At 38.1% G+C, this 16,831-nt stretch overlaps 4 protein-coding genes and 1 long non-coding RNA gene across 14 annotated transcripts in view; 2 read left to right on the forward strand and 3 right to left on the reverse strand.

Annotated features, from left to right (window-relative positions):
• Positions 1 to 632: 632 nt before the first annotated feature.
• Positions 633 to 1,411, reverse strand: LOC106155193 (caveolin-3-like). Its single transcript, XM_013529895.2, has 2 exons — positions 1,223 to 1,411; positions 633 to 998 (listed from the first exon to the last, which is right to left on the reverse strand). The coding sequence occupies exons 1-2, from the start codon at positions 1,409 to 1,411 to the stop codon at positions 633 to 635; spliced, it is 555 nt and encodes a 184-aa protein (XP_013385349.2).
• On the forward strand, positions 742 to 3,908 carry LOC147761400 (uncharacterized). The gene is made up of 2 exons (XR_015335002.1): positions 742 to 893; positions 1,143 to 3,908. It is a non-coding gene; the product is annotated as an uncharacterized LOC147761400 (long non-coding RNA).
• LOC106172979 (uncharacterized) lies at positions 2,955 to 10,425 on the reverse strand. The gene is made up of 10 exons (XM_013553940.2): positions 10,292 to 10,425; positions 9,553 to 9,899; positions 8,723 to 8,965; positions 8,354 to 8,507; positions 6,658 to 8,185; positions 6,077 to 6,295; positions 5,526 to 5,707; positions 4,801 to 5,203; positions 4,504 to 4,604; positions 2,955 to 4,010 (listed from the first exon to the last, which is right to left on the reverse strand). The coding sequence occupies exons 2-10, from the start codon at positions 9,716 to 9,718 to the stop codon at positions 3,866 to 3,868; spliced, it is 3,141 nt and encodes a 1,046-aa protein (XP_013409394.2). The 5' UTR covers positions 9,719 to 9,899; positions 10,292 to 10,425; the 3' UTR covers positions 2,955 to 3,865.
• LOC106172976 (ADP-ribosylation factor-like protein 6) lies at positions 10,276 to 13,040 on the forward strand. The gene is made up of 2 exons (XM_013553937.2): positions 10,276 to 10,446; positions 10,869 to 13,040. The coding sequence occupies exon 2, from the start codon at positions 10,972 to 10,974 to the stop codon at positions 11,533 to 11,535; it is 564 nt and encodes a 187-aa protein (XP_013409391.1). The 5' UTR covers positions 10,276 to 10,446; positions 10,869 to 10,971; the 3' UTR covers positions 11,536 to 13,040.
• Positions 13,041 to 13,191: 151 nt separating this feature from the next.
• LOC106155200 (membrane-associated guanylate kinase, WW and PDZ domain-containing protein 1) overlaps positions 13,192 to 16,831 on the reverse strand; it is a 76,889-nt gene continuing 73,249 nt past the window's right edge. For all 10 annotated transcript variants that reach the window (XM_087015270.1, XM_087015269.1, XM_087015272.1 and 7 more), the window contains one exon: positions 13,192 to 15,772. In XM_087015270.1, coding sequence (XP_086871396.1) covers positions 15,594 to 15,772 — 179 coding nt within the window. In that variant the 3' untranslated portion in view covers positions 13,192 to 15,593. The remainder of the gene's footprint in view (positions 15,773 to 16,831) is intronic.

Consider the following 16,831-nt stretch of genomic DNA (forward strand, 5'->3'; position numbering starts at 1 on the left):
GTTCTTTTGCATCAGAATTGACAGTAGCCTATTTTGTGCATAGTTATTTCCTGTTTTTTGTCTGTACATTTGACAGCTTTGCTGCCTTGTCCTATAATGTGCTGAAGATTTGCTGACAAGATACCTAGGCTCTATTCCCATAGATTTTAGATCGATCTATCCCCGCGGGGAGTCTCACTAGATTACTTTCAGATAATCCGACTTAAATGTCCGTCCCGCCTACTACAAGCTGTAAGGGGGTAATTAACTTTCGTGTCCGCCCGGCTGACAGCTATTTGGCGTGAACCCCCAGGGAGTTAGGTCGATCTAAAGTAGGTCGATCTAATCTATGGAAATGGGGTGCTAGTCACACAGTGGATATTCTGGAAAGGATTGCGACATTTTCACACGATTCTCATGTACAGTTAAGTTCTAAATACCTGACTTTTTCTGACATTTTACTATCAAAAATCATTTTCAAGCATTCACATTCACAACTTCATTCAGGACTTTCAAATTGGCGTAAATTACATTGACCAAACATTTTAGGGGGTTGGAGGGGGGATACTAATCCATGTTGTTTGAATTATTGAGGGTTTGCTGTAGTTCACGTAATAGGTGACTGCTATAGGAGGACTGACAATTGTCTTATCTCAGGTATTGAGCACTGTATCCTTTGATGACTTCCGAACCAGATCAAGGTGCATACGCCCAAAAATGCGACCGAAGGACTCGAAGCAAGGGTCAGAAAATGTACGAATGCACATTCCAAATACTGTCCCAATTGCCTTGAGTTGAATTCCGTAGCTTTTTATAGAGGGCACCACGCTCCACACATTACAGAAGGTGAGACAGGCAAAGTGAATGCCCCAGCAAAAGGCACATGGGACGCCACAGATGGCACTCAATATGCGGTAAGTCCATTTTTTGGTTGCACTGAAGGTGGCAAAACTTGTCCGCCATATTGTCTGAAAGCTATGGGTACCTTCTGGTTCTGCTATCACATCCTCAAAGAGAACCTAACAGAGGGAAGAAGAATTGCAATTCTATTTTTTTAGATATTTGTTATTAAACCTGAAGTTCAAATGTAAAAGATTTACCATTTTTACTGTGGAATTCAAAGATGTCAAATGTTGACAATATTCAAACTGTTTGGATTTCAGGGTAAACCAAAAGCAAGAAGTTTGGGGAGGGTTCCAATTTATCAACTTTTCCCGTCCCCACATTGCAGAGCGGAGCATACCTTCAGATGGTCATTCATGTTGGTAGGATCACGGTCAGTCATGTCCAGTGCGAACGGTGCTATCACCTTGAAGTTAGATGGTGGCTCCATCTTGTGGTCTGTTGGTTCACTGTTCAGGGAGACATTGGAGCCAAATTGAGGCTTTGCTGTAATGTCAGCAGATCCAGATTTTTCTTCTGTATCAGACATAGTGGCAGTCTACACACTTGTCAACTGGACAACTGCTTGAAAACCTTAGTATAAATACCTGAAAACTATCACAGTTTCAAACTTACAGTGAAAGTCTTCAAATCAAAGGCACTTTCTTGAGATACCCGATGGTCAACTCTGCACAATTTTGCAAGTTTGAAAAAAATCTTCCTCCTATGGAAAAGTCCCAGTACTAACTTCTAAAGATGGGTGTTGTTGTATTGCTGGTGGTAAAAGAGGGAGGAGCATGAATTAAGAGAGGGCTGCTACAGAGAGGTGTACAATCATGTTGCATTCATTGGTCCACATTTACCAGATGCCACCGCTGTGACCTGCACCACTTGAAAAAATTAACAGCGTTTATTGGATTTATTTAAATTATTTAAAAAGTGCTTTCACATGATAGATTCATGTTTTATTGGGCATAATGTCAGTAACAAAACTATATATTGTGTTTGGAGCCTCTATTTGTCCCCCTCAAAGAAGTGCATGGCCTCCATATCTTTATGAAGGTTATCAGTCAACCTTTACTGTGCACCATCTGGTGGAATACTGATATAGAGGGCAAATCGGGTTATATTTTAACAATGTTATCAGCAATAAAATTTGGCACTTCAGGCAATTGTAATAGATAAAAGTGGTGATGATCAAGATTTTGTATCAAAATATTTTATTTTTCAGGTTTGATCATATTTAAGGAAATTGAAAATGCTAAAAATAAGATGCTTTTCAGGATAAAAAATATGACATTGGGACAATTAAAAATGCAGGCAGGATAATTTTATATTTTTGAAAATTTTTATCGTCTTCAGATTTTAACGAGAGCAATTACACTCTTCAATTGTTAAGACCAGGGAGATACTATGTTATAGACATCTCAGCATGTACACAGTACTTCAGCAGTACCCAGTCAAAGTCAAGAACCACCTGTCTGATCTGAAATTAGTACCAGGGTGTGTTCACAATAAATATATTGTACTAGCTAGTGCGCCCCAACTCCCAAGAAAGCTCATGCTGAATGTAATCTTCCTGGTGTTGAGTAGAAAATACAGTAAAAACTGGTGATAATACAACTACGTTGAAAACGAGAGGTGTGAATCTGTTCACCTGATTGCCTTCAGCAAGAGTATCTGTGGAGTTACTATGCAGTAGCTAGTTGGACAGATATAGTGTAAACTGGCCCTATTGGTATCTATAAGTAATATTGGGTCACCAGGACACATGGTAGTTAACTGCTGTTTTCCTGTTAATGATTAAAGAAACATTTAATCGTGACACAGTTTTTGATATCAGTACATGTATGTTTTGTTTTACACAGCTTCTAGGAAAGCCTTGCACCCATCAAATGTGTAGGATCCTAGAGACAGCAACACATCAACTAGGAGTTCCTTTCATGCACTAATCATGTATACCTCTTTTATAAACATTTTACTTTTTACTAATGATGTTGTGAAGACATGAATTTACATGATGCAAATCCATAGTTGGCAAAAACGTAGTTCTATGCAGTTAATAATTGTTCAGTAACAAATAACACCAAAGGTATGGAAAATACTGCCATTTCTTTATTTATCATATTTTTACATCTTAAATTTATGTGACATTGGTTATTTATCATGTTAAGAGAAATCATATTTAAATTTTAACTTCTGACAAATGAAGGGCATTTCCACTACAATTTCTACTGGGTCCTTCATCTGGATTACACAGTGCTGGTACATGATAACTGTGCTTCAAAATGTCACCTCAAAAAACACTAAAGACGAACTTGAAACAAGGATGTAATGCAGTAAAAATAAATGATAAAATCAAATAAACTTAAATTGTAAATCTGACCTTGCTGAATCTTAAACTTGACCTGCATTATGCTACGACAAATAAATCGGGCTACAGTAAAACCTGTAGATTTACTTCCTTTAAGTATTATACCAAGAAATATTACCAAGAAATATCTCTCATTTTCATAACATGACAAATTGCTCCAGCTAATTTTCAGTAAAAAAGATACACCCTTCCAAAGTTATTGCAGAAACAAGACGAGTGCAAATTCCTGGCACAAAAGGCTTGGACTATAGTGACAGCTTTATTTGTATAAACATTGACCATTTCCTTTTCAATCCTTTCTTGTCAATTCATCACTTGCATCCCTTTATATTATCCTTTCATTACTTCAACAAAGATACAATATGATCTAGGCTTGATATTCTGTAAATATTTTATTTTTATCAAATTCACATTCCTGTCACTGTATCTTTGACAAAAAGATTATGATGTAGTATCATCTCAACTTTTGTCTTTATGAATTAAATCAAAGCTCAAAGCCAAGATCCTCCTCATAAGTTACAGTATTTATAGTTCTGTTCTCTTTGTCCAACTTCCTCAAGACAACTAATCATAAGTGAACATTCTGCCATCTGGTGACTCCCTCCAGTGCCATGTACCACAATGCAGGAACTAGGTCACTTTCTTCTTCTTCCTCCCTGGTCCTCCGCCTCCACCCCCTCGCTTCCCCTTCCCACCTTTCTTCTTCTTGTCCTTACATTTCTTACAGAACCACTGCTCATCATCGCTGGGAGGGTTGACGATACCCACACAGACCCTGAAATATCAAATTGAATGCTAGCTGTGACAGTTGTCTTTGTAAAACTGGAAATGAATATTGCCTGCTTTTATTTGAAATTCCTACCAATCTATTTCAGAAATGACTTCATCATTTTCAAACATAAATCAAGGTAACTTCAATATCAATAAGTTCACTGCCTTGAATAAAAAAATAAATAAATAAAGGGAGTGATTTTTCATCAAACAATATTACATTGCTATGCTACAGATTTCCTTTCTTTTCTGCTTAGTAATAAGACACCTTTTGCTGGATCCTCCCTCTCCTACAAATCCAACTTCATTCCTGGCCAAGTCATAGGATTTTGGACTATCTTCAATAATTTTGATGATTGCTGCCATGCCATTTTAACCAATCAAAACTTACCAGTGATACCAGTCGTCATGGTTTCAATGTCATTTTAACCAATCAAAACTTACCAGTGATACAAGTTGTCATGGCTACAATGTCATTTTAACCAATCAAAACTTACCAGTGATACCAATCGTCACAGCCATCACAGCCAATCATTGGACTGCCGTCATCTTGTAGTTTACAGTTGGGGCAAATCCAGATGGTATTGCCTGCTTCGTCCTAAAGTATAAGAAACATTTATTACAGACTAGAAAGTATTATGTAACGCAGGGTCCCACCCAGATGGTGTGGCAGTATCCTGAGTTAATTTTCAGTTATTTCACCAACAAGGCATATAGATGAGGATTCAGTTAACAAACTGATAAACATAAAATTGAGATGAAATGTAATGTAGCAGTCAATCAGATATTCTTACCACAAACTGGTACTGTCCTATGGTTTCCGTGACAACAACACATTTCTGGGCAGCTGCTTTTGACTTGAGGGCAGGGGGTGGCATGGGGGGTACCACAGGGGGTGAGAGGGGTGCCTTGGGCACTCTGGGGGGTGAGGGGGGTGGAGAGGGTGATGATTCAGGAGAGAAGTGGAAGGGGGACAGAGAGGTAGCAGAGGGTGGGGTTTTGGCTCTGGTCACCCGGGGCGGTGAGAAGGGGGTGGGGGTCTTAGAGGCCTTGGTGGGGGACTTGAGGGGTGGGGGTGGGGGTATGGGTGCCGCCTTTGGCTCTGGTCTATCCACTCTGGGGGTTGATGCAGCCCTGGGGGGTGAGGGTATTGACAGAGGGGGTGGCTGATCCCTTGGTGGCATTGGCTTGATAACTCTGGAATACACAATGCACAAATATCCCCATTAGCCTACATGTTGGACTGGAGTATTGTCCAACAGCGATTACTGGTGTAACTTCTAATAGTCAAAGGTCTGAAGTTTTCTTCTACACATGATTTGTGCAATGAGATATTATGAAGGCTCATTTAAGATATTTAGAATTTCTAACAGAAATGATTTAGGGTAGTAGGACAAAAAGTAGTATGAAATGGGTCCATGGCCTTAAACCACCAAGTAAATATAATTGAATTTTCGAATTTAAATCAGAAAGTCATGTTTACTTTACTATGCAATCCTGTTTGAAGGAATCAACTTACAGTTTTGGTATCTCAGGTTTCTCCAGTTTTGTTAATATCTCGTCCCGTAGCGAGGATGATGTTTTCTTTGTCATCTCTGAAGCAGAGTCTGACTGTGAAGCTGCCGTAGGAGAGGAACTGACGGAGGGCGTTGAGCCACCCAATTTGAACTTCAGTTTTGGCACAAAAGGTTCTTCCTTCCCCTGGGAAGATTTGAAAAAAAATATGGAATGGAACTCTAGTGTTACCTGTTTCCACCATTCTTAACTTGCCAGTAATATTTTGTGCATAGATTTTTCATGATGCTGGTAATTAACTTAAAGGAACATAAAATATATTAAGTCCTAAATGGAGATTCATGTCTAAAAAAATAACTTGACTAAATTGTGTTAGATGTTTGATAAGTTAAAAGTGACTGGCACCAGATGATTACTTTTATAAATGTATTCCTCATAAATAGAACATTAATGCTATTTGCTATCAACACCAATGAAGTTTTGAGAACATGTTCATTAAAAAAACAAATTCACTACAGCTGGTGATGTACACAGAGTGAAATGTCACTCTCTCACCTTATTTTCTTCCTCTCTGGATTTCTCTTCTTTTCTCTTTTCTTTCTCCTTGTCTTTGTGCCTGTCTTTATCCTTCTTTCTCTCCTTTTCTTCTTTTCTCTTTTCTTTCTTTTCACTCTTCTCTCTATCTCTGTCCTTGTCCTTTTCTTTCTTCTTCTTTTTCTTCTTGTCTTTATCTTTCCTGTCCTTTTTCTCCTTCTTGTGCGACTTCTCTTTATCCTGAAAATAATTTCCAAAATATTTTATAATGCAGCTCCTTCATGTTGCAGATTTTTTAATTTAACATTTTCCAGATGAAACTTATGAAAGCTGATCAAAACTATTACACACACACTCACTAAAATTCCTGAAAAAGCCAAAACAAATTTTTTCACATTATCATTTCAACAGATCTTCACAATGACTCTCAACACAAACACTTTGGACTGAAGTCGACAACCAAGAAAATATCGTTAATTTGTCCCATAAATGTCTGAAGAGCACTCATATCTTAATTAAAAATCATCCTGTACACTTAGCCAGAAAGTTATTAGTTTATACATTCACATCACAGCAACCTGATAGCAACCCTATTGCTTTACCTTTATTTTCCCACCCTCCAGTTTAATTGGCTTAATCTTGAGCGTGGAATCTTCCGTCCCGCTGACCCTCTGGATGGTCAGTTTGGTTGGAGACGGGTAGTTAAACTCTGAGCTAGACGCTTGACCCATGACGGCTGTGTCCGAGGCCTGAGGCTGCTGAGGCGGCAGAGTCTTGACCACGCTGGGTTCTAAAGATGGTGACCTCATAGGAGAGGATGAAAATGATGAGTGGACAGACGGCGACCGACTGATTAAATCTTTTAATGGGAGTTTGATTCCTAGTCCTTGTCCAGTCAGGGGAGACCCCGGAGTCGCTGAGGAACTGTCTTCTTTCACACCACTGGATTTTTGCTTTAATTTCTTTTTTAGTTTCTTTTTGATGTCTGAGTCTTTAGATTTTTCTTTCTTTTCCTTGCTTTTGTCCTTATCTTTGTTGCTCAGAGATTTGTCTTTTTTCTTCTTAATTTTGGTCCCAGTTTCTCCAGATGTAATAGTCAGGGTAGGAACCTTGGGGGCCTCAGCTGGTTTATCATCAAATTCAAATGCGTAGGGATCTTTTGTAACTTTTTCTTTCTCCTTAACTTTTTCTTTCTCTTTTTCCTTTAATTTTTCCTTCTCTTTTTCCTTATCTTTCTTAGCTACTTCCTGTTCATGTTCCATATTAGCTCTGCGAATCACCGCATCTATAGAATCGTCAACAGAAGTCCGCCATGTTGGCACTGGTGGCGGTTGTGTCTCTTGATCTGATTGGTCAGATTTATCAGCTTCCGCCATTGTTCTCTTAATAGCTGCATCAATACTGTCATCGTAATTTTGAAGCCGTGCTCTTTTTGCAACGTTAACATCCTCATCAATGACTAACATTTCAGGTTCAGGGGAATCATCCCTAGGGGGCAGTGGTGAGCTGCTTGCTATTGGTGCTGTCTTGGTAGTTTCAGTAAGCGCTTTGGCTAGATGAGAAGACTTTGAAGCAGCTGCACTACCAGGGGAAGAGGGCGTCGTCTTCTTACTTTTACCTTCTCCCTTTGGACTTTTAGCCCTCACGGGAGATTTTGATCGAGATGGAGACTTTGGAGGCTTAGCAGTTTTGGAACTCAACATAGCCTTAACGACTTCTGAAGGTTTGGGGGTGAGTGGTGATTTTGGCACATTAGGTGGTGGTGGTGTTGGTGAAGGAAGTGGTGCTGTCGGAACAGGAGAAGGTGGCGCTGCTTTTGTCACCACCACAGGTGGTGCTGATGGTGCTAATGGCACCACTGGGGAAGTAAGTGGTCTCATCAATAAACTGGATTCAGGTTTGGAGGGTGTGGTAACTTCATTCTGGACCTTCTCTGCTGGAGCCTTCTCTGGGGTGGTCTCCATTTTCTCTTCTTTTCTCAGCGGCTGTGATTTGATTGGTTGTTTTTGAGGCGCTGGTGGGGTACGAGCATCTGGGAGTTTTCCATGCCGCATAGGAGAAATGAGTCCCTGGTCTGTCATGATGACATTTTTTATTTCATATCGAGAACCAAGCACTTCATCTGCCAGTCTGAAACAGGAAACAAATGATGTTTTTTTTTTTACAAACCTCTAAATCATCAGATTTATTTGACAATTGTTATTTCTATTTAAATTTATCAATTATATGAAAAGTTCTTACTATTTGTGATACAACATGAGTACTGACCCTTTAAAATAAAGGAGATGATAAAACTACCTTTGTTTCTTTGCTGGCTGTTCTGCAGTAGGACTGGTCAACATTCTCTTCAATGTGTCTGAGCCAGCACTGCCATCTGGTGGCAAAACTTCACCATTCTGCTCACCAGGGGGAGGCACCTTCTTGGTGGGGGTCTGTGCAGGCTCTTCAAATTCTAACACAAAAAGTTATGGATAATTTAATGAACATCTCTGTTAAAAGGTATTAATAATTTTTGACTCCCATGACCATAAGATGATATCAGAGAAAAATGTTTAAGAAATGACAACAATGAAAATCTAAAAATTCAAACCTTCAGTTAGAAAATCAAAGCAACTTATACATAATATGGAGGCAAAAGTCTAATCATGAAAAGGCCGTTCAAATCACCTTCCATGTCAGGATACATCAGCGGCAGGTGCTCATCAATCGCTTCATCCCTGTTCTGCACTTGTTGACTCTTCCGCGGAGGAAACTGGAGCCTGTTTTCTTTGGGAGCAGGGAATGCTGGGATGTCATGTGCGAACACTGGTAGGTCCACATTGTTCACATACTCGTCAAGCTCACCCAGGACAATGCCAAGGTCACGGAATGCAAGGCCAAGGTCATCCAAGTTGGGTTCTGTTCTTCCAACTAGAGTTGTGACAGGAGCAGTATTATTACCTCTGAGTTATTATTGTGAAATATAAGTAAAACAACATGATAATCACATATAAATGTAACCTCCATCTTTTGTAAGCTGTACAATATTATATTACTGACACAAATGAAGAGTAGTTACTGGATTGGAGAAATTAGCTGTTTAATAAATAATTCATTACATAATTGAATAAACATTTCTTAATCTGCAATGTCTTCGACAGTTTATATACCAAAAAGACTTAAAATGTGTAAAAACAAGTCCTGTTCCAGTGTCATGAAAGCTACCTCCCACACCCCACTTACACTATGCAAAGTAACTGTGTACCATTCTCACCCCTTGAAGCACCCCCCTCCCAACCCTAAGTACCCCACCAACACCTTACCCACACCCCACTTACACCATGCAGAGTATCTGTGTACCATCCTCACCCCTTAAAGCACCCCCCTCCCAACCCTTAGTACCCCACCAACACCCTACCCACACCCCACTTACATTGCTCAGAGTATCTGTGTGTGGTCCTCCCCACTTGCAGCAGGTGTCTCTCCCACCCACCCACCCCTACCCACACCCTACTTACACTGCTCAGAGTATCTATGTGTAGTCCTTCCCACTTGTAGCAGGTGTCTCTCCAGCAGGTCTGTCAGCAGCTCTAGAGGACTGGACTGGATAGAGTTCCAACCCATGTTCTGGCAGATCTGAGCCACGGCAACCTTCAACACACTGCGAGAATACTGGGCTGCCATGATTGGATGGACACTAGTTCACAATATCTTACTTCGTTTTTTTGAGTGGTGGTCACATAATCACATCTTAAAGTTCAATTTTCATTCTATTTGCATTTCATTTTCTTTTACAGACATGAGATTGCCCTTTGTTGCAACTTAGTTTGGACTTTCAAGCCATCTGTCTTGTTTCTTCTTTTCACTAAAATGATAAGTTAAAGAAATTGATTATTTTAAATTTGTGGTCTTCATATTGCTAGTATTTAAATTAGATTAAATAATAGTAGCTGTAAATGGTTAGAGCCAATATTGAGTCTAGGGTAAAATCCATAAGAGAATGCAGACAAAAATCTGCACGTAGCTGGGGTCTGATAATTAGCAAATTTTGGTTGTATGGGAAAACACTGAACTGGTTTGAATGAGAGAGAGAGAGAGAGAGAGAGAGAGAGAGGACTCAGCGTTTAAGGGATGTCTATGTGTCAATCAGTCTGCAAAGTGAGGTAATTATAACTGAACTCAAGTATGCACTTTACACAAGTCATACAAATATAAATGAACACTTATAATTTAGATAGTCTTTCTCCTTGTACCTACCGGAAGTTGATGTAGCCCGCCATTGCGGCACCTGCGCATTTAAAGCTTACCAAGGAATTCTGGGATAGATTCTTCTCGAGTGCAAGTTTGTCGCTGTAAAGGTGATAAACCTCAGGTGTCGGCAAATTCAAACGGTGAAAGGTCGATTTATCTCGGTGAGTTTTGTTATATGCCCTCAGTTCTTATCAGTGCTTTGTTTTTCATAAGATTTACAAATAACCGACATCGGTTGAAAGCGTCTAGTTGCTATGGCCAAAATGTAATATTGACAAGACAAACCGGCATTTGAACTTTCGTCTTCTTGAACTTGAGTTTAGAACAAATTCTTAAGACAAATATTTCTTAGTGAAATGGTGTAGCTAAAGCACCAACGTTCAAAACCAGTAACTCCCGATCACATTCTGTTAATGTTAGGGCCAGTTTTGAACTTCACAGTTTAAGTTTAGGTACGTCTATTTACTGTATATATGTTGGATTTTTTTCATATAGCCCCGATTGAAAGTAAGTGAAGCAAGTAACATATGGAGTAACCATCCTAATAAACTTCATATATTTTGTTTCATTTTCCCTATTTCAGGTTTATATCTCTGTCTGGACACAATACAAGAAAAGATTAAAAGTCACCCCTTCATAGGAAAAAGTAACTCAATAAATCCAGAAAGAGTATTAAAAGCCACAAGATGGGTTTTCTGGACAGGCTGGCTCAGATGCTGGGACTGAAGAAGAAGGATGCCAAAGTACTGGTTGTAGGGTTGGACAACAGTGGGAAGTCTACTATACTAAACCACCTGAAGCCCGAGGAAGCCAAGACGGACATTGTGGCCACAGTTGGCTTCAAACAGGAAGTATTCCAAACCAAAACCTTACAATTTACAGCCTTTGATATGTCTGGGCAGGGCAGGTATCGCAGTCTGTGGGAGCACTATTACAAAGAATGCAATGGGATTATATTTGTGATTGACAGCAGTGATAAACTAAGAATGGTTGTTGCCAAGGACGAGTTGGACACATTGTTACAACATCCAGACATCAAAGATAAAAGGACTCCGATTTTGTTCTTTGCTAACAAGATGGACTTGCGTGATGCGCTGTCCAGTGTGAAATGTTCCCAGTTGCTGGGACTGGATATGGTAAAGGACAGAGCATGGCATATCTGTGCCAGTAATGCTATCAGTGGTGAGGGTTTAGCTGAAGGGATAGACTGGCTGACGGAACAACTTCAGAGCATGCTAAAAGGAAAGTAAATACAACAACAACTTAAAGATTTACTAGTATTTGACAATCGTGGGGTGGGATGTTTGAATCAAATAAAAATGAAACTCTGTGCTCGCAGAAGTGAATAAGAAAACAGATCAGGTTTCTGTATTTTGATAAAAATGCCTGTGCGCCTATTTCAGAATTGCACAGAAACATACTTTATCCTTTGGCACAAAAGATCTGCAACAAAAAATATGAAAGTTAACAATTTTGAAGCAGGGACTTACAGAACTACTTACAAGTGCTTTCTGGGTATTCAAGAGAATGGTATGAAGTCTCTGGAGAATGATTGATTGACTTGCAGATGTTGCAGTAATACCAACATTGGGACCATTTGATATCGTCTGAATATTGTCAGAGTCTGACAGCAGATCTTGTCTTATCATTTGAATTGGTGAACCAATGCATTTCAGTTTTAGAATAATATATCTATACATTGGGAATAGACATTCATACTGAATGGCATTGTGTGAGGAGAAAGCATTTAAAGCTAAACTGTCCACTTCAAACTAATATAACATAAACCATGTTAAACTGTGGTCATGAGGTAACCCATCTTCACATGAGAGCATAATATAGACCAGCTCTTAAATATGGTGTTTAAAATCTCGTATGAGAAGGTATGTAGAGGACATAATTGTGTGAAGGCAGTTACTGAAGCAATTATTGATGGAATTCAATGCTAGAAATGTCAATTGCTTCATTGCATGTTTGTGGTGAATGTAATATTGGTACCCAGCACTACCTGGTTATATTCTTGTGGGAATCATTTCCTTCATATCTCATGCAATTGTAAATTAACACATTTTATTAAGACTATTCATGACCTCATTTCTTGTGCTGTAGTAGTGGAAGCATGAAAGTGTGGCACCTATCCTTCCCTCCCCCTAGTCACCAGCGTCCCAATCTAAATGGTTTGATATTTATAACATTGTTTTACTCTTTATAAGCACTTTTGTAAAATTTCTTTCTTACCTTGAATTATTTATTTTATAGTTTTAATGTAAATTAATATAATTAATTAGTTGAGGCATTGTCTCACATGTTAATAATCAATATTTCACACTGGTCACAAGCATTAAGTCAACATTCCTGTAGTTTCCTCCTCTACTGAGGCTCAAGTGTTTGACCACAATTACAGGTTAAAGATTAGTGGTACATGTGTCCAGAGAGGTCAGTCAGTTACTGCCCACCCAGGAATGGGAATAGCCGTCCAGATAACTTTGTCCTTAGAGTTTTATTTTTTTATATAACAGGGATGTCATCACATTGGAAATCTGGGAATGTGATGAAAAATTATCCAGCTATGAGTGGGTCACATCACCAGTTCAGATTATTTATGAATTTAAACTTAGGTAGCAGTAATTACTACAATATGGAAGCCAATCATAAAACTTCTTGTTTACCATGTTTACCGAACTATCTTTTATAACTTAGATGGAAAATAGATTTTGAAAATATTAATAAATGGATCTTAATTTTTCTTCAGCCATTTTCTTGTTTCGTTTTGTTGTTACCTTCAGGCTTTGATCTTAAAGCAGGGCTCTGATGCAATAAATCAAAAATAATGAAACAATAATCTTCAAACTAAGAAAAATATTTTATCAATCATTCATCAAAGAAAATTAAGACAAATCCAGAAGTGTTGTAGAAAACTTATCTTTATTGTGTTACAAAGTCTCTCACTACATCTCTGGTTCTCACAGGTTCACCCTAGAATATACACTACTGAACTATGCTACTATACAGTGCAGGCAACTGTGTATATATGTATACAGTGTAGAGTGCAGGACACTCAGTGGACACTCAGCTAGAGTCCATGGTATATACACAACACCCCTCATCAGGTTAATGCTCTGGGTTTTTTACACTATACATTTGATGTTGGGCCAACTTGTTAAAATAATTTTTATTCTTCTTTAATTTGAAGACACCTGGTTTAAATGTGTAATGATGTTAATTTAGACATTAATTTAGACCACAATGCAAGCTCTTTGACACCACATTTGGACACATGCCCTGGATGGTGTAATTATCTATATACTGATATTTTAGTACAAGTTTCTTTGTCCTAATTTTTATTAGAGAGTACATGTACTTAACAAAAATGTGACACATTCTAATTATGATATTTGGCAAGTATTTTTCTCTATTATCATGATATGTAAGTGACGTAAAAATAATTTTAAGCTGGTGAAATGATGTGATAGACTTGTCAGTACTAATTGTGTAATGCAGATTGTGACTCCCACATTATAATAAGCAGTGAATGTAAAATTCAGGAAAACTGGGTGACTTTCACAGTACACCAATAGTGTTAAAAATGTGAAGACTTCTTAAAAGTCAAAAATACTTGTAGAATAAAGATTTGTGATATTCTCACTGATATTTCTTTGCCCTAGTCTGAATTTTTTGCAATATATACATTCAGACAAAAACGCAATGATTATGTATATGAAAAAATTGAAAAACCGAACTCTGTGATAAAAAATGGGCAGCTAAATTCAAAGCAATCAGCTGGTGCCACAAATTTCATGACATTATTTATATATAATTAATAGATGTAAAATTCTATATATGAAAACATCATGCACTATATTTACATTATCACTGTGTAAACTAAAAGGGTGTGGCTTTGTATAGAAAATATACTTTAGTATTCCTCCACATTGCATATCACATGCAGGTCTGCATAATACACTTTCAGCTTTCATAATTAATTACATATTAAAAGTTAAATGACAATTATTCCCCTATTCTGCTACATAGTGAGAACCTCTCACAAATTTCTGCATCTTTTAAATATATTAATAATATTTTACATTTGTTCCTGCTTACTTGTTGAGATTATGCTGTTCAGCTCAGAAAGCTGATATAAACTGGCGTACAATAGAGGGCGCTACGTACATCCCCCCCCCCGGTCTCTTATCTTTGATTATGAACCATTAAGTTAAATACTGAGAAGAAAACTACTCTTCTCCTTTGATATTTCAATCCCTACTTTTAACTATTCCATTTGTTAACTGAAATATAAAATAAGTGATTTCAATATATGTTCCCATCGACAAATAACATTATAACCTTCAAAGGGTCAAGTTTCACTATGAAATCATTCTTGTTCTCCTGCATGACCACAATCTTTTAATGTAAAACTGTGTCATTTCAGAACAGTAAGCATATAAATAGTTCTTTGCCCTGGCATTCTTCTGATCAGATTACTACTCTCCTTTCAATTCCAGCCTAAATTCTCTCATTTTCTGTAGGGAATCTAGCTAAAATTATTTAATTACTGTTTGCACTATAACATCATTGAGCTTGAACATTTGGCAGCCATTGACTTTGGCAACGAGTTGGGCAAGCATACTTGAGAGAGTGACAAAAGAGGGGATTGTGGTTGTCCAACCAGTAATAGTGCATTCTCCATTGGCTTTTTTTCTAATGGTTGTAAACAGACAAAGTTTGCCACTCTTAGAATTTTTTGCAACCTCGTCCTTGTATGTTATTTCCACTGCAGATAAAGCTCTGTTCATAGGGCAACAAAGTGGTGAAATAATCCTCCCTCAGGTTTTTCACTTTGCTGAGGTCACGGAATCCAGCCTGAGAAATGGCAGTCAAACTGAGCTGTAAAACAGCTGTCATCTTTACGAATTGCATAACAAAGGTAGCTGTGACATCCACATGGAGCAGAACTATCTGTGTTATTGCTGTATGGAGTCATCACATGTGAAGCCTATTTTCTGTTTTCATTTTGTATATATACTTTTGCTGCCGTCATCTTCCACAGTCTGCCATGCCTGGGGTAACCCCACCGCTCCAAAACAATTCTATGGCTATATTTGTGCCACACTTCCAAACTTCACAGCTTATCCAGCCGATGAAACAATATTCATGTCTGGTAAATGCTTCCACCTCTGGTGATATTAAGTCTTTTTTGAAGACTTTGCTGTCCAGTCCTTTACAAGTGGGCTGTAGTTATCAATAATATATCCATATTCTGGTAGCAAACAGAAATGAACTTTGACCTAGATATGATAACATCTACCCCTCAATAATTAGGGTGTGGCCTCATGTCGGAGTAATCATAGAAGTAGTCCTGTCTTTCCTGCATTCGTCGCTGTATCTGAGGAGAGCTGTGGCTGATTGGTCCGTTAGTCAAGGGGGAGGGGTTAGGCTGGCCATGTGGGCTGTGTGGGGACATAATCCGTCCTGGGGAAGACCCACGTTCTGAAATGATAGTGTTTCAAATATTAACAGTGTTTTTTCTCTTTTATTTTCTTTTTAAATTTTGTTACTTGGCAAAGAAATGGTAAAAATAAAACACAAGCTTAGCACAACTATGGATTTTAACCTTCATGTTCACAAAGCTGACTGAAAAACCTGGGTATCTTGAAACAATAAATTTAACAACTCTAAAACAAAAAATAATGAACATTCAAGGGGGAAAAACATTTATCTGCAATTTCAATATTCCAGTGAAAGCATTATATCAGTCAAAAAGACAGCATCAAATCACAAGATAATATCAACAGAAACTAAGATATAAGATTGTTTTTTAGCTGTACCTCTGATGTATGGCAAAACGACTTGGTAAGAGAGAAAATGGAGGAAAGTGACACGAGGACTTATGACAAACATTAAGCAATATCCAAGAAAAGAACACCAAAAAGAGAAGCAACAGGAAAAGATCTGAAACTGTATAATCTGGACAAGTGTCCATAAGACATTATGAGTTCAAGTTATCTACCACTAGGAAGTAATACACAGATTCTGTCTGGAACATTTGCAGCACCTAACACAGAGAGCAAGGTAAGAGAATCTTCTCAGGCAACAGAAAACAAGAATATCAGATGAAAAGTTGAAAAAACTGCATCTAGAGTAACAATGTAAAATCATGCATTTCTTATCAAAAACTTTAATAACATCAACCATTTAACACTAAAGCATGTCATAATTCATTCCAATGCTGAAAGTTGTAAAATTGAAGTAAGCTCCTTGTTCAATATAACTTCCACTGAGAGGTCAAAGGTCACATGCAGTCCAGGTTGACATGAACTCCATCAAATAAATAGGTCATCATGACCTATATATTTCAAAACAGGTCAAAGTGACCCACATATCATTAAAGAAGTCAAAGAGATCTAAACATGACTAAGCTAAGCCTAGGATATAGCTTGTTCTATAGATGTTAACAAGACTACTTCAGACAGGTAGAAGCAATGTATTAAGCCATGCAGTTGATCTAGACCAAATACATCGGCAGTAGCAGACGGCTTTCAAGTTCAC

Source organism: Lingula anatina, chromosome 6 (assembly GCF_051362555.1).
Source record: "Lingula anatina isolate TDL-2025a chromosome 6, LinAna3.0, whole genome shotgun sequence".
Taxonomy (NCBI): Eukaryota; Metazoa; Brachiopoda; class Lingulata; order Lingulida; family Lingulidae; genus Lingula; species Lingula anatina.